General features: G+C 41.9%; 1 protein-coding gene across 1 annotated transcript in view; it reads left to right on the plus strand.

Moving 5' to 3' along the window:
* Window positions 1-24,483, plus strand: part of FMN2 (formin 2) — a 310,064-nt gene that overhangs the window by 110,958 nt on the left and 174,623 nt on the right. The window contains 4 exon segments of the mRNA XM_067711167.1: window positions 13,978-15,048; window positions 15,050-15,603; window positions 15,605-15,829; window positions 17,350-17,494. Of these exon segments, the coding sequence (XP_067567268.1) occupies window positions 13,978-15,048; window positions 15,050-15,603; window positions 15,605-15,829; window positions 17,350-17,494 (1,995 nt within the window).

Raw genomic sequence — 24,483 nt, forward strand, 5'->3', positions numbered from 1 at the left:
GTCTCCTGGGAAAGCAGGGGTGTCTCTGGCTCACTTTGGGGAGAAGGACACTGGTGGTGGACATGTCAGGGAGCATTCACCTGTGTGAGCTCTCCTGGAGGCTGACATATTGTCATTAAAGCCTGGTCCCACCCAACAGCCTGTAGGCACCAGTGCTTGGACACCTCTGGCCAAAGAAGAAACGGGGAAGGACACATCCCCACCTATAGGCAGGCAGGCTAGAGACACAGCCACCTCTAGGCACACCCTAGGCATGACCCTGCCCACCAGAGGGCCAAGACCCAGCTCCACCCACCGGTGGGCAGGCACCAGCCCCTCACACCACGAAGCCTGCACAAGCCTCTAGGCCAGCCTCACCCACCAGGGGGCAGACACCAGAAGCAAGAAAACTATGGTCCTGCAGCCTACAGATAGAATCCACAACTGCAGGCCAGACACTACCCTGGGACCAGCTGGCCCTTGGCCCTTGGGTGACGAGAGGAGAGTGGACTCCTGGGATGCATAGGGTGTTTCCTACAGAGGGCCACTTCTCCAAGGTCAAGAAATGTAACTGACCTACCACATATGTAAAAATACAAATAGCAATTTAGACACAATGAGGTGACAGAGGAATGCATTTCAGAAGAAGGAACAAGATAAAACCCCAGAAGAAGAAATAAGTGACATGAAGATAGGCAATCTTTCTGAGAAAGAGTTCAGGGTAATGATTGTAAAAATGATCAAAGAACTCGGGAGGAGAATGGATGTACAGAGTGAAAATTAAAAGTTTTTTATTTTTTTTAAACAAAGAATTAGAAAATATAAAAGCAGCGAGGGAAAAGGAACAAGTAACATACAAGGGGATTGCCATAAGGCTATCAGTTGAATTTTCAGAAGAAACTGTGAAGGCCAGGAGTCAGGGGCATGATGTATTTAAAGTGATGAAGGGGAAGAGCCTACAACCAAGAATATTCTACCCATCAAGGTTCTCTTTCAGGTGTTTGATTGAGAGATTAAAAGTATCACAGACAAGCAAGAGCTAAGAGTTCAGCACCACCGAAACATCTTTACAACAAATATTAAAAGAACTTCTCGGGCTTCCCTGGTGGTGCAGTGGTTGGGAGTCCGCCTGCCAATGCAGGGGACACGGGTTCTTGCCCCGGTCCGGGAAGATCCCACATGCCGCGGAGCGGCTGGGCCCGTGAGCCATGGCCGCTGAGCCTGCGCGTCCAGAGCCTGTGCTCCGCAGCGGGAGAGGCAACAACAGTGAGAAGACCGCAAACCGCAAAAAAAAAAAAAAAAAAAGAACTTCTCTAAGTGAGAAAGAAAAGGTGACAACCAGAAATATGAAAATTATGAAAGGAAAAAGTTCATCAGTAAAGGCAAACATATAGTAAAGATAGGAAGTCATCCACACAAAAAGCTAGTAGGAATATTAGAAGACAAAAGTAGTAAAATCATCCATATCCACAATAAGCAGTTAAGTGATACACAAAACAATTAAATGTAACATATATCAAAAACAGTAATCAGGAGGCTAGGAGAATACAAATGCAGGGTTTGTATTTTTATTTGTTTACTTATTTTAAAAAATTATTTATTTTTGGCTGTGTTGGGTCTTCGTTGCTACACGCAGGCTTTCTATAGTTGTGGTGAATGGGGGTTACTCTTCGTTGAGGTGTGCAGGCTTCTCATTGCAATGGCTTCTCTTGTTGCAGAGCACAGGCCCTAGGCCCACGGGGTTCAGTAGTTGTGGCTCATGGGCTTAGTTGCTCCATGGCATGTGGGATCTTCCCAGACCAGGGGTTGAACCCATGTCCCCTGCATTGGCAGATGGATTCTTAACCACTTCACCACCAGGAAAGCCCCAAATGCAGGGTTTTTATAACGTGCTTGAAATTAAGAGATCAATAAACTTATAGCAATCATATATATACATATAAGTATATGTATATATAAATATATATATTTTTATATATAAATATATATATATATTTGTGTATATGCTGCCAATAAGAGGCTCACTTTAGATCTAAGAAGACATAGACTGAAAATGAGGGGATGGAAAAATGTATTCCATGCAAATGGATTGAAAAGAAAGCCAGGGTAGCAATACTTATATCAGAAAAAATAGACTTTACAGTAAAGACTGTTAAAAGAGACAAAGAAAGATATTACGTTATGATCAAGGGATCAATCCAAGAAGAAGATATAAGAATTGTAAATATATATGCACCCAACATAGGAGCACCTAAATACATATTGCAAATATTAACAGACATGAAGGGAGAAATCAACAGTAACACAGTAATAAAGGCAGTTCTAAGAGAGATGTTTATAGCGATAGAAGTTTATTTCATCAAACAAGAAAAATCTTAGATAAAGCACCTAACCTTATACCTAAAGGAGCTAGAAAAAGAAGAACAAACAAAACCCAAATTTAGTTGAAGGAAATAAATCATAAAGATCAGAGCAGAAATAAATGAGAGTAAAAAAAAGAATAGAAAAGATCAGTGAAACGAATAGCTGGTTCTTTGAAACGATATTTTAAAAATTGATAAAGGTTTGACCACAATCATTAAGAAACAGAGAGAGGGCCCAAATCAATAAAATCCAAAATGAAAAAGGAAAACTTACAACTGACACCTCAGAAATACAGAGGACCATAAGAGACTACTAAAAGCAACTATACACCAATAAAATGGACAACATAAAAGAAATGGACAAATTCTTAGAAAGGTACAATCTGTCAAGTTGGAACTGGGAAGAAATAGAAGATATGAACAGACAAATTACCAAGAATGAAATTGTGTCAGTAATTAAAAAACAAAATCAAAAAACCAACTTCCAACAAACAAAAGACCAGATGGCTTCACAGGTGGATTCTACCAAAGATTCACAGAAGAGTTAACACCTAACCTTTTCAAAGTTGTCCAAAAAAATTGCAGAGGAAGCAATGCTTCTGAATTCATTCTGTGAGGCCAGCATAACCCTGATACCAAAACCAGACAAAGATATCACGAAAAAAGAACATTACAAGCCAATATCACCGATGAACATGGATGCAAAAGTCCTCCTCAAAATATTAGCAAACTGAATCCAACAATACATCAAAAGGTTCATACACCATGATCAAATGGGATTTATTCCAGGAATGCAAGGATGGTTCAGTGTCCTCAAATCAGTCAATGTGATATATCACATTAACAAATTGAAGAATAAAAACATATGATTGTCTCAATAGATGTAGAAAAAGGTTTTGACAATGTTCAACATCCATATATGACTCAAACTCTCCAGAAAGTGGGTATAAAGGAACATACCTCAAAAAAATAAAAGCCTTATGTGAGAAACCCACAGCTAACATCATACTCAGTTGTGAAAAGCTGAAAGTATTTCCTCTAAGATCAGGGACAGGACAAGGATGCCCACTCTCACCACTTTTATTCAACATACTACTGGAAGTCCTAGCCACAGCAGTCAGACAATAAAAAGAAATAAAAGGAATCCAGATTGGAAAGGAAGAAGTAAAACTCTCACTGTTTGCAAATGATATGATACCATACATAGAAGATTCTAAAGACACCACTGGAAAACTACTAGAGCTCATCAATAAATTTGGTAAAGTTGAAGGATATAAAATTAATATAAACAAATCTGTCACCTTTCTATACACCTCAACAAACTATCAGAAAGAGAAACTGAGGAAACAATCCCATTTACCATCAAATTAAAAAGAATAAAATGCCTAGCCTGTACTTGGAAAACTATAAGACACTGGTGAACGAAATTGAGGACGACACAGACAGATGGAAAGATATACTGTGTTCATGAACTGGAAGGATTAATGTTTTTAAAATGACCATAGTACCCAAGGCAATCCACAGATTCAATGCAATCCCTATCAAAATATCAAGGGTGTTTATCACAGAACTAGAACAAATAATTTAAAAACTTTTTATGGAAACACAAGACTCCAAATAGGCAAAACAATTTTGACAAAGAAGAACAGAACTAGATGAATCAGGCTCCCTGACGTCACACTATACTGCAAAGTTACAGTAATCAAAACAAGATGGTACTCACAATGTTCATTGCAGCTCTATTTACAATAGTCAGGACATGGAAGCAACCTAAGTGTCCATCAACAGAAGAATGGGTAAAGAAGATATGGCACATATATACAATGGACTGTTAGCCATAAAAAGAAATGAAATTGAGTTATTTGTAATGAGGTGGATGGACCTAGAGTCTGTCATACAGAGTGAAGTAAGTCAGAAAGAGAAAAGCAGATACCATATGGTAATACATATATATGGATCTAAAAAAAAAAAGTTCTGAAGAACCTAGGGGCAGGACAGGAATAAAGACGCAGACATAGAGAATGGACTTGAGGACACAGGTGGGGGAAGGATAAGCTGGGACGAAGTGAGAGAGTGGCATGGACTTATACACACTACCAAATGTAAAATAGATAGCTAATAGGAAGCAGCCACATAGCACAGGGAGATCAGCTTGGTGCTCTGTGACCACCTAGAGGGGTGGGATAGGAGGGTGGGAGAGAGATGCAAGAGGGAGGAGATATGGGGATATATGCATATGTATAGCTGATTCACTTCGTTATAAAGCAGAAACTAAGACACCATTGTAAAGCAAATATGCTCCAATAAAGATGTTATAAAAACCCACAAACAAACAAAACAAAACAATATGGTACTGATACAAAAACAGACACACAGATCCATGGAACAGATTAGAGTCCAGAAATAAACCTGAGCTTATATTGTCAAATTCATCTACAGCAAAGGAGGCAAGAGTATACAGTGGAGAAGACAGTTTCTTCAATAAGTGGTGCTGGCAAAACTGGACAGCTACATTTAAAAGAATGAAATTAGAATACTCTCTAACACTGTACACAAAAATAAACTCAAAATGGATTAAAGGCCTAAATATCAATGTAACACCAGAAACCATAAAACTCCTACAAGAAAAGATAGGCAGAACACTCTTTGACACAAATGATAGCAATAGTTTTATGGATCTGTCTCCTAAAACAAAAGAAATAAAAACCAGCATAAATAGATGAGAGCTAATTAATCTGAAAAGCTTTTGCATGGCAAAGGAAGCCATCGACAAAATGAAAAGACAACCTACTGAATGGGAGAAAATATTTGCAAATTATGTGACTGATAAGGGGCTAATATACAGAATACATAAATAGCTCATACAACTCAACATCAAAAAACAAAAACCCTGGCACTTCCCTGGTGGTCTAGTGACTAAGACTCTGTGCTCGCAGTGCAGGGGGCCCAGGATTGATCCCTGGTCAGGGAACTAGATCCCACATGCATGCTGCAACTATAGATCCCACATGCCACAATGAAGGTCCTGCATGCTGCAACTAAGACCCGGTGCAGCCTAAATAAATAAACAAATATTAAAAACAAAAAACAAAAACCCCAATTTAAAAATAGGCAAAAGACCTGAATAACCTTTTTCCTAAAGATGACCTACAGATGGCCAACAGGCACATGAAAATATACTCAACATCATTAGTCCTCAGAGAAATGAAAATCAAAACCACAATGAGATATCACTTCACACCTGTCAGAATGGCTGTCATCAAAAGGAACACAATGACAGAATATGTATATGTGTATATAACTGAGTCACTTTGCTGTGCAGAAGAAATTAACACGTTGTAAATCAAGTATACTTCAATAAAATTTTTAAAAAAATAATAAAGAAAATGTAGGAAAAAGAAGGAACACAATAACAAATGTTGGTGAGAATGTGGAGAAAACAGGCCCCACATACACTGTTGGTGGGAAGGTAAATTGGTGCAGACACTATGGAAAACAGTATGGAGGTTTCTCAAAAAAACTAAAACCTACCATGTGACCCAGCAATTTCACTCCTGGGTATTTATCTGAAGAAAAAAAAAAAAGAAAACACTAATTCGAAAAGATACATGCAGCCCAGTGTTCATAGCAACATTATTTATAATTGCCAAGATATGGAAGCAACCTAAGTTTCCATCAAGAGATGAATGGATAAAGAAGATGTGGTACATTTATACAATGGAATATTATTCAGCTATAAAAAAAATGAAATTCAGGAAAAACCAGAACGAACTTTTTGGCCAGTCCAGTAGTTTGTGTCATCTTTGTATTAACCTCTTAATTATTCCTCCATGGTAGATGAAGAGAGGGGAAGGTAGTAGGTGTCCATGCTGTGGATGGTGGCTCCTCATGTTGGCCTCTCTTGGGGTCATCTGTGAAGAGCCCTGGGCGCTCTGGAGAAGCAGTTCTGAGCACGGAGACCCTGCCCCCTCCCCTCTCATTCCAGCCTTAAGGGAGCAGTTGAGCCTGTGTGAGCAGGTGTGTAATCCTGAGCTTTAGTTGGCTGGAGTCTGTCCCCCTTCTCTCCTACCTCCTGTCCCTGCTTTTCTCCTTTTTCTCTACCCATTCCTCTCTCTTGTCTTTTTTTCTTACTCATCTGTTATTGGTAATCAGTTTACCCAGAGGGCTTCCTCCTTTTCTATAACCAAAACACTTTTTCCTGAAAGTGTCCCCTTGGGAGAGGAAGACACTGTGTGGGTGTGAGGGTGACCCACACGGGGGCACAGTTGCTCTCAGCCATCTTCATAAATTGTGGTGACAAAAGGCATCCCTTTCTGAAATGCCTTGGATAAAATATTTGAATTGTAGTAATGTGATGTAAGTTGTATACATGCACTTAAGATATATGAATATGCCTATATGGATATCAGAAATATTTCCCATTATCTTATTGGAGATGCTTTTAGAGATTATCTTTTTTTAAAAAATTATTATTAACATATTAGGAAGTGCCTTTGGCATTGAACCAATATCAATACATTATTATTACCTAAGGTCCATACTTGATTCAGATTCCCTTAGTTTTTTTTTTTCTTTTTTTTATAATAGCTGACATTTATTGGGTGTTCATAATACACTACCCACTGAGCTAAGTAACATAGGCTTTATCTCATTCGTCACAACCATCAGAGATAAGGCACCATTATTATCTCCACTTCAAGGAAGGGAGATTTAATATTGGAAGGTTATGGAATTCTTTTTTATTTTTTTAAACAGCAGCTTCTTATTAGTCATCAATTTTATACACATCAGTGTATACATGTCAACCCCAAGCGCCCAATTCATCACACCCCCACTCCCACCCTCCCCACAGCTTTCTCCCCTTGGTGTCCATATGTTTGTTCTCTACATTTGTGTCTCAATTTCTGCCCTGAAAACTGGTTCATCTGTACCATTTTTCTAGGTTCCATATATATGTGTTAATATACGATATTTGTTTTTCTCGTTCTGACTTACTTCACTCTGTATGACAGTCTCTAGATCCATCCACATCTCAACAAATGACCCAATTTCGTTCCTTTTTATGGCTGAGTAATATTCCATTGTATATATGTACCACATCTTCTTTATCCATTCATCTGTCGATGGGCATTTAGGTTGCTTCCATGACCTGGCTATTGGAAATAGTGCTGCAGTGAACATTGGGGTGCATGTGTCTTTTTGAATTGTGGTTTTCTCTGGGTATATGCCCAGTAGTGGGATTGCTGGATCATATGGTAATTCTATTTTTAGTCTTTTAAGGAACCTCCGTACTGTTCTCCATAGTGGCTGTATCAGTTTACATTCCCACCAACAGAGCAAGAGGACTCACTTTTCTCCACATTTGTTGTTTGTAGATTTTCTGATGAAGCCCATTCTAACTGGTGTGAGGTGATACCTCATTGTAGTTTTGATTTACATTTCTCTAATAATTAGTGATGTTGAGCAGCTTTTCATGTGCTTCTTGGCTAACTGTGTGTCTTCTTTGGAGAAATATCTATTTAGGTCTTCTGCCCATTTTTGGATTGGATTGCTTGTTTTTTTTCTTAAATTGACCTGCATGAGCTGTTTATATATTTTAGAGATTAATCCTTTGTCCGATGATTCGTTTGCAAATATTTTCTCCCATTCTGAGCGTTGTCTTTTCGTCTTCTTATGGTTTCCTTTGCTGTCCAAAAGCTTTTAAGTTTCATTAGGTCCCATTTGTTTATTTTGGGTTTTATTTCCATTAGTCTAGGAGGTGGATCAAAAAAGATGTTGCTGTGATTTATGTCAAAGAGCGTACTTCCTATGTTTTCCTCTAAGAGTTTTATAGTGTCTGGTCTTGCATTTAGGTCTCTAATACATTTTGAGTTTATATTTGTGTATGGTATTAGGGAGTGTTCTAATTTCATTCTTTTACATGTAGCTGTCCAGTTTTCCCAGCACCACTTATTGAAGAGACTGTCTTTTCTCCATTGTATATCCTTGTCTCCTTTGTCATAGATTAGTTGACCATAGGTGCGTGGGTTTACCTCTGGGCTTTCTCTCTTGTTCCATTCATCTGTGTTTCTGTTTTTGTGCCAGTACCATATTGTCTTGATTACTGTAGCTTTGTAGTATAGTCTGAAGTCAGGGAGTCTGATTCCTCCAGTTCTGTTTTTTTCCCTCAAGACTGCTTTGACTAGTCGGGGTCTTTTGTGTCTCCATGCAAATTTTAAGAGTTTTTGTTCTAGTTCTGTAAAAATTGCCATTGGTAGTTTGATGGGGATTGCATTGAATCTGTAGATTGCTTTGGGTAGTATAGTCATTTTCACAATATTGATTCTTCCAATCCAAGAGCCTGGTATATCTCTCCATGTGTTGGTATCATCTTTAATTTCTCTCATCAGTGTCTTATACTTTTCTGAATACAGGTCGTTTGTCTCCCTAGGTAGGTTTATTCCTAGGTATTTTATTCTTTTTTTTGCAATGGTAAATGGGAGTGTTTCCATAATTTCTCTTTCAGTTTTTTCATCATTAGTGTATAGGAATGCCAGAGATTTCTGTGCATTAATTTTGTATCCTGCAGCTTTACCAAATTCATTGATTAGCTCTAGTAGTTTTCTGGTAGCATCTTTAGGATTCTCTATGTATAGTATCATGTCATCTGCAAACAGTGACAGTTTTACTTCTTCTTTTCCAATTCGTATTCCTTTTATTTCTTTTTCTTCTCTGATTTCCGAGGCTAGGACTTCCAAAACTATGTTGAATAACAGTGGTGAGAGTGGACATCCTTGTCTTGTTCCTGAACTTAGAGGAAATGCTTTCAGTTTTTCATCATTGAGAATGATGTTTGCTGTGGGTTTGGCCTATATGGGCTTTATTATGTTGAGGTTGGTTCCCTCTATGCCCACTTTCTGGAGACTTTTTATCATAAATCGGTGTTGATTTTTGTCAAAAGCGTTTCCTGCATCTACTGAGATGATCATATGGTTTTTATTCTTCAGATTGTTAATATGGTGTATCACATTGATTGATTTGCGTATATTGAAGAATCCTTGCATCCCTGGGATAAATCCCACTTGGTCATGGTGTTTGATCCTTTTCATGTGTTGTTGGATTCCGTTTGGTAGTATTTTGTTCAGGATTTTTTCATCTATATTCATCAGTGATATTGGTCTCTAATTTTCTTTTTTTGTAGTATGTTTGTCTGGTTTTGGTATCAGGTTGAGGTGGCCTCATAGAATGTGTTTGGGAGTGTCGTTCCTGCGCAATTTTTTGGTAGAGTTTGAGAAGGATGGGTGTTAGCTCTTCTGTAAATGTTTGATAGAATTCACCCTTGAAGCCATGTGGTCCTGGACTTCTGTTTTTTTGGAAGATTTTTAATCGGAGTTTCAATTTCATTACGTGTGATTGGTCTGTTCATATTTTTTATTTCTTCCTGGTTCAGTCTTGGAAGGTTATACCTGTCTCAGAATTTGTCCATTTCTTCCAGGTTGTTCATTTTATTGGCATAGAATTGCTTGTAGTAGTCTCTTAGGATGCTTTGTATTTCTGTGTTGTCTGTTGTAAGTTCCCCTTTTTCATTCTAATTTTATTGATTTGAGTGCTCTCCCTCTTTTTCTTGATGAGTCTGGTTAAAGGTTTATCAACTTTTTTTATCTTCTCAAAGAACCAACTTTTAGTTTTATTGATCTTTGCTATTGTTTCCTTTGTTCTTATTTCATTTATTTCTGCTCTGATCTTTATGATTTCTTTCGTTCTGCTAACTTTGGGTTTTGTTTGTTCTTCTTTCTCTAGTTCCTTTAGGTGTAAGGTTAAATTATTTGTTTTAGATTTTTCTTGTTTCTTGAGATAGGCTTGTATAGCTATAAACTTCCTTCTTAGAACTGCTTTTGCTGCATCCCATGGATTTTGAGTCACCATGTTTTCATTGTCGTTTGTCTCTAGGTATCTTTTGACTTCCTCTTTGTTTTCTTCAGTGATCTCTTGGTTATTTAGTAATGTATTGTTTAGCTTCCATGTGTTTGTGTTTTTTATGTTTTTTTCCCCTGAAATTCATTTCTAATCTCATAGCGTTGTGGTCAGAGAAGATGCTTGATATGATTTCAATTTCCTTAAATTTACTGAGGCTTGATTTGTGACCCAAGATGTGATCTATCCTGTAGAATGTCCCATGAGCACTTGAGAAGAAAGTGTAATGGGCTGTTTTTTTGATGGAATGTCCTATGAATATCAAATAAATCTATCTGGTCTATTGTGTCATTTAAAGCTTCTCTTTCCTTATTTACTTTCATTTTGGATGATCTGTCTATTGTTGTAAGTGAGGTGTTAATGTCCCCCAGTATTATTGTTTTACTGTCGATTTCCTCTTTTACAGCTGTTAGCATTTGCCTTATGTATTGAGGTGCTCCTATGTTGGGTGCATGTATATTTATAATTCTTATATCTCCTTCTTGGATTGATCCCTTTGATCATTATGTAGTGTCCTTCCTTTTCTCTTGTAACTTTTTTTTTTTTGTGTGTGGTACATGGGCCTCTCACAGTTGTGGCCTCTCCCATTGCAGAGCACAGGCTCCGGATGTGCAGGTTCAGAGGGCATGGCTCATGGACCCAGCCACACTGTGGCATGTGGGATCTGCCCAGACCAGGGCATGAACCTGTATCCCCTGCATCGGCAGGTAGACTCTCAACCACTGCATCACCACAGAAGCCCCCAACATTCTTTATTTTAAAGTCTATTTTATCTGATATGAGTATTGCTACTCCAGCTTTCTTTTGATTTCCATTTGCATGGAATATCTTTTTCCATCCCCTCACTTTCAGGCTGTAAGTGTCCCTAGGTCTGAAGTGGGTCTCTTGTAGACAGCATATATATGGGTCTTTTTTTTGTATCCATTCCACAAGCCTGTGTCTTTTGGTTGGAGCTTTTAATCCATTCACATTTAAGGTAATTATCGATATGTATGTTTGTATGACCATTTCCTTAAATGTTTTGGGTTTGTTTTTGTAGGCCCTTTTCTTCTCTTGTGTTTCTCACTTAGAGAAGTTCCTTTAACATTTGTTGTAGAGCTGGTTTGGTGGTGCTGAATTCTCTTAGCTTTTGCTTGGCTGTAAAGCTTTTGATTTCTCCATTGAATCTGAATGAGATCCTTGCCGGGTAGCGTAATCTTGGTTGTAGGTTCTTCCCTTTCATCACTTTAAGTATATCATACCACTCCTATCTGGTTTGTAGAGTTTCTGCTGAGAAATCAGCTGTTAACCTTATGGGAGTTCCCTTGTATATTATTTTTTGTTTTTCCCTTGCTGCTTTCAATAATTTTTTTAAAATTCATTTATTTTTGGCTGTGTTGGGTCTTCATTGCTGCACGTGGGCTTCCTCTAGTTGCAGTGAGCTGGGGCTACTCTCCGTTGTGGTGCGCGGGCTTCCCATTGCGCTGGCTTCTTTAGTTGCAGAGCACAGGCTCTAGGCATGTGGGCTCAGTAGTTGTGGCTCGTGGGCTCTAGAGCGCAAGCTCAGTAGTTGTGGCGCACGGGCTTAGTTGCTCCGTGGCATGTGGGATCTTCTCGGACCAGGGCTCGAACCCGTGTCCCTTGCATTGGCAGGCGGATTCTTAACCACTGTGCCACCAGGGAAGCCCAGTAATTTTTCTTTGTCTTTAATTTTTGCCAATTTGATCACTATGTGTCTCGGCATGTCTCTCCTTGGGTTTACACTGTATGGGAATTGCTTCACCTCCTGGACTTGGTTGACTATTTCCTTACCCATGTTAGGGAAGTTTACAACTGTAATCTCTTCAAATATTTTCTCGGGTCCTTTCTCTTTCTCTTCTCCTTCTGGGACCCCTATAATGGGAATGTTTTTGTGTTTAATGTTGTCCCAGAGTTCTGTTAGGCTGTCTTCATTTCTTTTCATTCTTTTTCTTTATTCTGTTCCACAGCAGTGAATTCCACCATTCTGTCTTCCAGGTCACTTATCTGTTCTTCTACCTCAGTTATTCTGCTATTGATTCCTTCTAGTGTAGTTTTCCTTTCAGTTAATGTATTGTTCTTCTGTTTGTTTGTTCTTTAATTCTTCTAGGTCTTTGTTAAACATTTATTGCATCTTCTCGATCTTTGCCTCCATTCTTTTTCCTACATCCTGGAGCATCTTCACTATCATTATTCTGAATTCTTTTTCTGGAAGGTTTCCTATCTGCACTTCATTTAGTTGTTTTTCTGGGGTTTTATCTTGTTCCTTCATCTGGTACCTAGCCCTCTGCCTTTTCATCTTGTCTACCTTTCTGTGAATGTAGTTTTTGTTCCACAGGCTGCAGGATTGTAGTTCTTCTTGCTTCTGCTGTCTGCCCTCTGGTGGATGAGGCTCTCTAAGAGGCTTGTGCAGGTTTCCTGATGGGAGGGACTGGTGGTGGGTTGAGATGGGTGTTGCTGTGGTGGGCAGAGCTCAGTAAAACTTTAATCCACTTGTATGCTGATGGGTGGGGCTGGGTTCCCTCCCTGTTGGTTGTTTGGCCTGAGGCAACCCAACATTGGAACCTACCTGGGCTCTTTCTTGGGGCTAATGGCAGACTCTGGGAGGGCTCACGCCAAGGAGTACTTCCCAGAACTTCTGCTGCCAGTGTCCCCATCCCCACGTTAAGCCACAGCCACCACCCGTCTCCACAGGAGATCATCCAACACCAGCAGGTAGGTCTGGTTCAGTCTTCTATGGGGTCACTGCTCCTTCCCCTGGGTTCTGAAGCACACAGTACTTTGTGTGTGCCCTCCAAGAGTGGAGTCTCTGTTTCCCCCAGTCCTGTCAAAGTCCTGCAATCAAATCCCACAAGCCTTCAAAGTCTGATTCTCTAGGAATTCCTCCTCCCGTTGCCGGACCCCCAGCTTGGGAAGCCTGATGTGGGGCTTAGAACCTTCATTCCAGTGGGTGGACTTCTGTGGTATAAGTGTTCTCCAGTCTGTGAGTCACCCACCCAGTAGTTATGGGATTTGATTTTATTGTGATTGCAACCCTCCTACGATCTCATTGCGGCTTCTCCTTTGTCTTTGCATGTGGGGTATCTTTTTTTGGTGAGTTCCAGTGTCTTCCTGTCAATGATTTTCCAGCAGCTAGTTGTGATTCTGGTGTTCTCACAAGAGGGAATGAAAGCATGTCCTTCTTCTCCGCCATCTTGGTTCAGGCTCCCAAGCTCGCAATCCCTGCTCACATATTGTAGCTCTCTCTGGGACACTTCTCCACCTCTTAGAGATTACCTTTTAAAGGTTGTGATTAACTGTAAAACTCAGGATTTAAAATGTCTTTAGGGAACGTCCTAGTAGCAGATGTTACTGGGCAGGAAGAGAGTAGCCTATGGTGGCATTATGTGGGTCTGTCACTCAGTCTCTTCTTCCCTCTTCTCAGCGGTCTGCCGGTCTTCCATGATTTCATTCGAAGATTAGACAGGGGCCTTCGGACTTCATGGTCACGTGTGTAAACTAATTTGAAATCCGAGGATGGAAAAGCAGGGACCAGTGGAAATAGTAATAGTGTCTTTCCATGGAGGGAGCGTTTAGAAGTATTATAACAAACAAATACATTTTGCTTAATTTTGTAAGACCAGTTTTTGGTATTTTGAGTATTCCTTATTTTATATTTAACTGTGATGTCTCTGTTGCCCCTCAGGAAGTTTGTGACATGAAATCTGAGGGTCAGGCCACTGTCATTCAGCAGCTGGAGCAGACCATTGAGGATCTGAGGACCAAAATAGCTGAGCTAGAGAAGCAGTACCCGGCTGCAGACCTGGAGGCGGCCACCTCTGGAGACACGTGTCTGCGAGCTCTCAGTTTGGGAGAAAAGGAAGTAGGGCATGAAAGGATTTTACAGGCAAAGTCCATCCAGACGTCCCCGACAGAGGAGGGTGGGACACTGACACATCCTCTCATGGGTGCCCTGCCTGAGGCCACGAGTGGAGACTCAGCCGGGCTGTCCTCACCTCCCGGACCTCAGAACAAGTTCTGCGCAGAGATTTCTTTGGTTGTGTCTCCAAGGCGAATATCAGTTCAGCTCGATGCACATCCATCCCTCCAGGCTCCACCACCCACGTCACCGCCCTGGTCTGACAGTCAAGGACAGGCGAGCTCACAGCCTTCCCATCCTTATTTTCACACGGAGTTTGAAACCAGCCACGAGCACTCTGCTTTTCCCTCCTCTGAAAACAGCCATGACATCCCTACTGCACTGCCTCTGTCTCCCAAGTTCTCCCACCAGATGCCTGGTCTGGGCACCGTGGCTCCTCCACGGACCCCACCCCATGTCGTGCCTGAGCCTGCACTTCCCAGCCCACCGTGCCCCTCACCTCCTCCTCCGCCTGGTCCAGAGATGCTGCCACCCCCTCCCCTACCTTTGCCTGGTGAGGGAATTCCTTCCGTCCCCCCTCTTCCCACAGTAGGAATTCCGCCCGCCCCCACTCTTCCCACAGTGGGAATTCCTCCTGCCCCCCCTCTTCCCAGTGTGGGAATTCCTCCCGCCCCCCCTCTTCCCGGTGAGGGAATTCCTCCCGCCCCCCCTCTTCCCGGTGTGGGAATTCCTCCCGCCCCCCCTCTTCCCGGTGTGGGAATTCCTCCCGCCCCCCCTCTTCCCGGTGTGGGAATTCCTCCCGCCCCCCCTCTTCCCGGTGTGGGAATTCCTCCCGCCCCCCCTCTTCCCGGTGTGGGAATTCCTCCCGCCCCCCCTCTTCCCGGTGTGGGAATTCCTCCCGCCCCCCCCTCTTCCCGGTGAGGGAATTCCTCCCGCCCCCCCTCTTCCCGGTGTGGGAATTCCTCCCGCCCCCCCTCTTCCCGGTGTGGGAATTCCTCCCGCCCCCCCTCTTCCCGGTGTGGGAATTCCTCCCGCCCCCCCTCTTCCCGGTGTGGGAATTCCTCCCGCCCCCCCTCTTCCCGGTGTGGGAATTCCTCCCGCCCCCCCTCTTCCCGGTGTGGGAATTCCTCCCGCCCCCCCTCTTCCCGGTGTGGGAATTCCTCCCGCCCCCCCTCTTCCCGGTGTGGGAATTCCTCCCGCCCCCCCTCTTCCCGGTGTGGGAATTCCTCCCGCCCCCCCTCTTCCCAGAGTGGGAATTCCTCCCGCCCCCCTTCTTCTCAGTGAAGGAATTCCTCCCGCCCCCCCTCTTCCCAGTGTGGGAATTCCTCCCGTGCCCCCTCTTCCCAGTGAAGGAATTCCTCCTGCCCCCCCTCCTCCTTTGCCAGGTGTGAGGGTTCCACCTCCTCTAGCCGCACCCCCTCCTCTCCCTCCTGGAACAGGTGTCCCCCCACCCCCCCCCACCCCCTCTGCTTCCTGGATCCGGCCTTGCTCTCCCACCACAAGCTGGGAGTAGCACTTCACCAACACTGCAGGCGTGTGGATTTCTTCCTCCACCGTTGCCAGCTGGCTTGTTTGGGTTCGGGTTGAACCAGGACAAAGGCAGCAGGAAGCAGCCAATAGAACCTTGTCGGCCGATGAAACCTCTGTATTGGACGAGAATTCAACTGCACAGTAAAAGGTAACATGAACAGGGGCTCATCTTTGCATAATATTGTCAATACGAGGGAAGTATTTTCCTTTAAAACTCTGGAGAAAAATGAGTAAAAATAAAATAAATAAAAGTAAAACTTGTCTGTAGACGATTACATCAATATTTAGTGAAGCAATTTTAGACTTTTTTCCAGAAGTATCAAAGGAATAAAACAAATGACATGAATCAATATACACATTTCTGTCTATATAGTTTTTGATTGACTTTTATAGATAGAGGGATATATTTTTCTTAGCATACATGCTCTTTCCTCATTGCAGAACCTCACTCTGATAAATAGCTCATAAAAGTAAATCAAATCCATAGACAGACTGACTCTTGAGGATGTTTTCTTCATCCTTTTGAAGGCATGGTCTTGTTTTACTATTCAGAAATGTACTACACAAAAATACACACATCCACACCCCATGTGTGAAATGACTTAGTTCTGAGCATTTCATGGCACTTCTGTAGATGATATGCAACACTGTGAGGTCATAAAATCACAAACTTATATGATTTTTATAAAATATATGATATTTGTAAAAGAATGCCTCCTAGCAGGTACGCTGCTGGTGTATTACTTATCCATGGATGGTCCATAACCTGGTTCCCCGACCCCTGGGACGGTACTGGGACATGGCTGTGGAATGCGCCAGTGGGAGAAAAAAATGCCCTTTAAATTTCACTGGATTTCCTTGTCCCAAGTTCTCGTGACTCTTTGAATTTGTGTGTGTGTGTGTGTGTGTGTGTGTGTGTGTGTATGATGTGGCACAGATTTAGAATAGGGTATTTAACAGGTTCATTTTCATTTCTTATATTAATTTTCTCTTCACTGAATCATAGTGGGAGAGGAACCTATCTATTTTGACTACTTCTGACTTTGCAGCTCATTCTCTGAGTAATTTGCTGGGTCACTTCTATGTGCCGAGACATCATTTCCAAATGTGCCCCAAACTCATTTTATCCATATGCAGTATATGAAGTTCTTTTTGTCTTGCTTTTTTTGAATGGATCTCCCCTTTTTAGGTGGCACTACATGACTCCACAGTCACAGGTGACATGCAGTGATGGGCAGCGGTGGGGAGACGAAAGTGCCTCTGTGGGCCTGAAGTGATTTATTTTCAACCCACAAATAACCCAAGCTGATGGGTCAGGTTGGGTTTGTGAGATATCAGACATTTCCTGCCTTGAGAGCTGTACAGAGAGGGGCTCTCCTTTTATGTTTTTATATGGCGACTTGATGACTGAGAATTCCTGGAAATGATTCTTTCCAGGCAAATGTCTCATTCTGTATTGATGCTGTTTCTCATCACGTTGATTAAGCAAATGGTGATTGTACAGAAAAGAGCATCTTCCCCCCGATCTCCCTCCGTCCTCTGCTGCCTGCCGTCCTATCCCTGCTCCTCTGATGCCTCTGTCCTCTCTGTCCCCATCTGTCCCTGCTCACTGTAATGTCCTGCAGTTTGGTTTGATGGCTCTCTCATGGGTCTTTTGCTTAACTTTAGAGACTCCAGTGCTTCACTTATTTGGGAAAAAATTGAAGAGCCATCCATAGATTGTCATGAATTTGAGGAATTATTTTCTAAAACTACTGTAAAGGAAAGGAAGAAACCGATTTCTGACACCATCACAAAGACCAAGGCTAAACAAGTGAGTACTCATGTGTTTTCTGAAGTTGGACAGTGTTTTGGGCATAAGTGTGAACTTTCATTAGAGAAAAACATTCACATTGTTTTCTGGGCTGTGTACCCTCCACAGTCTGTAAGCAGGTAGCAGAGGTTAGCATTTTAGAACATGAAGTTAAGTAAGACTTTCCCAGATAGAACAACAAATAATCATCTCCACCAAGTGATCATGCTCTGACTACTTTATTTGTAGCTTCATGATACATATTTCCAAAATTTCACCAATTGTTTGTTTCCAGAATTAGTTGTCTAGAAACAAACTGTCACTTGATTGAAATCCATATTAGTGCTAGTATGGATGGAAAGAAAGGTAAGAGTGAGCAAATGAAAGCAAGCAAGAAATCCAGTCCTTAGTAACCAGTCATGTGTTTGGTATTTTGTTGCTATTGTAATACCTGAGTGGATGCCCTGCAGAACCCAGCTAAACAGTCACCTTGCACTTGACACAGGGAAGAGACTCTTGTATCCAGTTCCAACATCTCCATTCTGTGTCAGCACTTTTGATCTATCCTGTGACACCTGAGTCCCAAAGATAAGGAAAAGTGCATTTGGAGGAAAACATTTTCATGCAATGTTTTTCCACTGATCCAGCCAGTGACCTTGATTGTGAAATGATTTTGTAAATTTCTCAAGGCAGCCATTCAGGAAAGTGTAGTAAAGTCTTAGAATAATGAACCCAGAAGGAAGGTAATGCTGTTGGTGCCCATCCTTCACCCTGAAGTGGGGGATGGTGGGCAGCTCTGTCTTTTTGGGTGAAACAAATAGAGAGAAATGAGGCCTGAAGCTGGCACAGCTTCCCCAGGCGAGTGGCAACTAAGGGGTGATGTGATTCTGTGAACTTTTGTTACTGACCTGGAAGTTGTAGCTAGAAGTCTGACCCAGAGATATTTCCATCCATATTTATTTCGAAGCAGACAGCTGCCCCCAGATGGGTGCTGCGGAATCCAGCCAGGAGGGGTGTGTTTGAATGGAACCTCTAGCTGAGATGGGGGCAGCCTCACCACAGGCATCTCTATTAATCTGACGATGATGCAAACCCAAATGTGATGCAGTTGCATTTTTCAGAACCACTTATGATGACACAGCTTGTTGCTGGAGACTTTAGATCAGAAAAGGCACTGAATAAATATTTGTTTAACAAATAAGGCAGCTGGCTAGAGGAGGAGGGCTTTATACATATCAGTGGCTATACCCAGTAGTGATTAAAAGCCAGAAAATAACTCATCTCAAAATAAGCAATATCGCCAAGGTGGCTTTGTCAATGGAATAAAGGTAAATGAAAAACCACGTTTTTCTGGTAAATGTTCTAAATGGCATGTTTGCATATAGTACATGTAGGCTGAGTCATCACACCTCTTCCCATGGACCGTATCAGAAATGGGAAAGCTGTCTGGTTGGGGAATACGGGCAGGGAGCGCAGAGGCCGGGTAGAGCTAGGCAGCGGGGTTGTCACGTGATGAAGGGCAGGGGTGATGCGGACGTCACTAGTCTAGGGATGAAATTCTCCAGAATGCCAAGCACGCCCTCCATATCTCCTGTCACCACTTTTTTTCTGTTAAATTAACAGAGATGAGGAAGCTGCCGCATGTTACCTGCAAGTATACGATTTCATGATTTTTTTGACATAGTATTCAGTTTTTAAGCCTACTGAAATAAGATTTCTGTACAAATCATGAAGACTTCAGATTCAGGTAGCTGGCATGAGATGGCCCCCTTCCACACGACCATCATGTGCAGTGTCATGTCTGCACAGTGGCCTCACCCTGTCGTGAGCCCATCAGTAAACTGTGGGTATGAGCCTTTGCCAGTGCTGTCATTTGCACCCGTTGGTGGTGACACAGCTATTGACCTGCAGCTTAAAGAGGGTTTGTGGACCAGTCTCCATCCTGACTCCTGATGAGCTTGTCAGCATATCCTTGGCCAGGGTCTTGTACTCAGTTCTGCTATTCAGGTTTGTTTTGGGAGAGACAAAGTAACTTTTCCAGTATGTTGGTAAGAGAAAAATCTGCTACAAAGTGTTAGATGGCTGAAGAAAGCCAGTTTTATTTAACTCTGTTGTATTTGGAAGAAAAACTTACCCATTCCAACTACTTGAGACATGTAAAATTTCGTTTAAGGAAAACGTATTTTCCATACGCCTGCAAGCACACTGAGCCCTGAGCAACACGGACTTGGGGCACCAACTTTTGTGCAATCCAAGATCTCTACAAATTATAATCAGCCTTTCGTATTCGGGGTCCCACCATATCCAAGGTTCCACATCCATGGACAAAACCACCCTCAGCTCATGTAGTGCTGCAATATTTACTACTGAAAAGACTCTGTGTGTCAGCGGACCTGCACAGTCCAAACCACTGACCTGTGGTTGCCCTTGTATAGGTGGACCCTGATTTCGAGTGAGACTGGTTGCCATTGATGCTATAACCTGTGTTTATGGAGGTTTTTCTAGCCACTCTTCTCACACACGGTGGAAGCCAAGAGCTCTGGTTTCTCCAAATACTTTAAAAGAGCTAGATAGTATTTCTGTGATCTGTCCTCTTCTTGAAAGTAAGTCTGTGGCTGGATGCACTGGCCTTTAGTAGCTCTCTCGGGAGATATGTCTTCTGTGTGACCACAGAGGTCCTACACCTGGACAGCTTGCTCTGTGGCATAAAGAGAAGGGGCTGCTCTCTGGACTCTGGAGTGGCTGCAGTGAGGCATGTCTGGTGTCTCTCAGCCCTTTGTCCTCCAGGGAACCCAACACAGAGCTTTCCTTATTTTTTCACGGAACCTGTATTTAAGTTGTGTGCCTACATCTTAGCACACCGGTCTTCATTGTGAGGTTATGAAAGCATAAGGAGATTCGCTGAGAAGGTATAGTTTTATCAGACTATGATTTCATGTACTTCTCCTTTAGCAAATGAGCGTGATGCTTATAGGTCAGAATTAAATATCGAGCTGCTCACTTGGTGAAACAACAACCCTGTCACCCACGGAATCAAGAGGAAGATGAGGTCCCTGTTTGAAACATGACACACACACATGCACTTGCCAATTTTTAAGGAACGTCCCAGAGCAAGTGCATGGTGACCCATGTCCTGCGTCTCACAGGTGAGTTCAGTGCCTGTTAATGTTGAGAGTGACCCTAAGTCACCTCAGGATCTTCATGTCCAAGGAAAGATTAAATTAACCCAAGCTTATGAGCAGGGAAGTGGGAGAATTTACACTGGAGTGATCTTGACAGTAGGAATTCCCTGACAAAGAGGTTTCTAGTTAATCCAGTGTCAGATGAGGTCCGAGCAGAGATACTTTGGGAAACAGCAGTAGCAGCAGCAGCTTCAGCAGTAGTACTAGTACCAGCGGGGATCATGGCAGCAGCCCCGGCCGCCGCGGAGCCTGCAGGTGCGTGGTCCTTGTCTGCGCAGCCCCAAGCTGGCTCATCCCACCCCCTAATCCTGTGAGGGAAACCCCATATCCCTGGTGCACAGCACACAAAGCTGAGATGCAGGCACGATCTCACGCTCCCAGCGCAGTGAGGGGCAGAGCTCGGGTGCAGACCCAGCCGTCCGGCTGCAGAGCCTGTGTTCCTCATCATTAGCCATAGGTGTGGATGTGAAATATTATAGATGAGGGCAAGTGTGGGATGGGATTTATAAGAAGACTAGAATAGATCCTTTTTGAAAAGAATCTGAATTTGTACGGATTTTCATATGTGTTCCATATTTAAATGACTAGTTACGTTTATAAAATTGTGTGGAGATACTTTTAAAGCCTTTTCTGTATTCTAACAGACTTTGATAAGTACATAAACTATGATACCACCAAATATGACATTTGCCCAATTAAATAAAATTTATCAGAGTGATGTGAGCCTTAGACACATAAGCTTTTGTAAGCAGTAAACATGAGGGCCTTTTGCTTGTGTGGCAAATAAATAGTAGGTGGAGGTACAGCCACTGTGGTTAAACCCACCAAATGTTGAGTGGAGATAGTTTTGATTCCACCAAAAGGGACGTCTCTGTAAAATATGCCTTAAGTCAAAAATGTCTAATAATCCTTAAAAGGTGTGTAAAGGAACATGCTTCCCACAATATAAATTTGCACACAGAACTTAACAAGAGTGAATGAAAAGAATCTGTTTTTGTTTGTTTGTTTTCTGGTACGCGGGCCTCTCACCGCTGTGGCTTCTCCCGTTGCGAAGCACAGGCTCCGGACGCGCAGGCTCAGCGGCCATGGCTCACGGGCCCAGCCGCTCCGCGGCACATGGGATCCTCCCGGACCGGGGCACGAACCCGTATCCCCTGCATCGGCAGGCGGACTCTCAACCACTGTGCCACCAGGGAAGCCGCAAAGAATCTGTTTTGCTTTTTAAATACATAATTGCCATTTATATAACCATTTAATGCAACAAATGAATTTCTTCCTGGGTTTCTTCTGTTCTATTTATCAGATTAAAATGCTCTGCCCAAAGAATGGGGGAGAAAAAGAATTCATGATAGTTAAATATTTGTTTGGCTTCAGCTTCTGGAAATATGATTAGAAAAATAGATAGTTAAATCTGCTACTTATTATTAGGGGAGTTAATAAAAGACATTTGGCATTTTGTTCGATCTTGCCACTGTGCTTTCTGACCTAACTTCTAAAAAGCCTTTTTTGTATTTTGTAAAACTTCATAATAACAATGGGAAAAGAAGCATTCATTACTTAAATGTTCCTGTGTGGGAGTGTGTAATGTAACGCCTCCATATTCTTATGTGAAATAGTAATTGCCATTAAAATGATTTTTCCTACTATGTTGGGGCGCTGGGAAAACGTGTGAGCTGTACCTTAAGTACTATCGTAAGATTGGTTGGTCAGAAAATAAAACAAGGGTATGTATTTTACCTGTGAATCTCTGCTTGACTTGTACTAAGTGCAAATATTTATCTTTAGATTAAAAAATATGTTTTATCATAATCAGTTGATATTTCAGTGTTTACAGGCTGATGGCCTGAATGATCATCTGAGAGGTATAAGTCTAGTTGTCTGTACTGGTGTTAAGTTTTCCTGTCGTAGCTGGCAAGGGTGTGTTTTGATTGGATGGTTCTATTTGTCTCGTAGACCTAAAATAATGTCTGAAATACCAAATATCTTATAATAAGACAATTTAGATCTGTTTTGGGGAATACATCATAAATATTTGGTACTTTGTAATTTTTAACAGGATGTTTGTTTTTATCAATAATAGAATACATTTCTATTGCAAGCCTTAAAAGTGTATTTATGTAGAAAACCACATCAATATACAAGGCTATAGTTAGAAGAACATACGTTTTGTGGATCCTAGGTTTGTTTTAGATGTTGAATGATTCATTACTTTCTGTAGAGATGCTTTTTCTCTAATTATTTGTAGAGCATACCCAGTCAATTCAAAGAATGTAACAATAATAACTTCTTTTTAAAAAATTTTCTTTTGGTCAAAATATTATTTTTATACTTGTAAGTAAATGGCTACAAAACAAATAATCAAAAAGCCTAATGACATAATGAAAAGGAAATATAATTAGACTAGTGATCCTCGACCTTGCTGGATGTATTGGGAAAATTATATCTGATTAATTGTACTTTGGAATTGCAAAAATTTAATCATGATGCTGAAGTTTAATTCTTTTGGACTTCATATTTGCATACTATGATGATATTAAGATTTTGTTGGACTAGGTATATTAGAAAAGGGTATTAATTTTTAATGGCTGGGGTGTTTTATTTATTATGATCCATAGACATTGAAAAAAGGGTTGCTTGGAAAATATACTTGAGATTCATTACCTTTTATGATTATCTATGGAAACTAAAACTCATCCTTGCAAAAGTGAGGAAAGATTTTTGGTCAGATGAAGGGAGAGTGTTTTCTCAGTATTGCTAATGTGGAGAACCCAGAAAACTGGAGGGAAGGGGGGCACAAATTACGTTCACTGTTGCATCCCTTTCTTGATCTGATGGGAACAGGGTTTCTCCATTTCAGCCGGGAGTGCAGCAAAGAAAAGCAGCAGCCATGCCAGGGAGAGCCAGCACTAACCACTCCGGTCACATTGGGTGCTGCTCATAGTCGGGACTGAAATGGAGCGAGTTAGCTGGACTTAGGGTGAGGCTGTTGGAGGAGATGAGGGTTGAAGTGGGCCTTGAAGAATGTATTTCATTCAGACATGTACAGAGGAATAAGGGATGGATTTTGAAAGTAGCACCGCAAGCAGAGATTTCCCTGCATCTTGTTTAAAACCCTAGAAAATCAGCCGGTAGAGCAGCAGGCTTCTGTGTACGGGGAGCTCCTGTCTGATGGTTTCAGGGATGCGGACATGGGCTGTTGACGGATATTTCCCTTCACTGAATGTGTGTCCTTCTCATCTTTCAGCAAAAGTCTTTAGGTTTTTCTCATTAGACATAAGAGTGAGAATTGAATTTAGGTAAATTAGACCTGAAGTTAATTTTGATGTCTTGGTGCTACATGGTGGAATGTACATTTCTATACCATGGACAGCGGCAGGATTCTGAACTATCCGAGAGCAAAGGAGAATTTTATTTCTCGTTTGACTTACACAGTTACCATTATGATAACTCCCGCCTTTGCCCGTGGGAGGTGATGCTGCTGACAGTAGACTGGTTGTTCCCACTGTACCTCCTGTGACCTAAGCTGAAAAATGTTCCCAGTTATTTGGGGGCACAAATTTAAGACTTAGAAGAAAAATTAATGTTCTTATTTATATCTGTTTTTTTTTTATTTAAACACTTTATTTATTTATTTATGGCTGTGTTGGGTCTTCATTGCTGCGTGCAGGCCTTCTCTAGTTGCGGTGAGCGGGGGGCTACTCTTAGTTGCGTTATGCGGGCTTCTCGCTGTGGTGGCTTCTCTTGTTGCACAGCACGGGCTCTAGGCACATGGGCTTCAGTAGTCGTGGCACATGGGGTCAGTAGTTGCTGTGCGCAGGCTCAGTAGTT

The sequence above is a fragment of the Pseudorca crassidens genome, chromosome 16, assembly GCF_039906515.1.
Source record: "Pseudorca crassidens isolate mPseCra1 chromosome 16, mPseCra1.hap1, whole genome shotgun sequence".
Taxonomy (NCBI): domain Eukaryota; kingdom Metazoa; phylum Chordata; class Mammalia; order Artiodactyla; family Delphinidae; genus Pseudorca; species Pseudorca crassidens.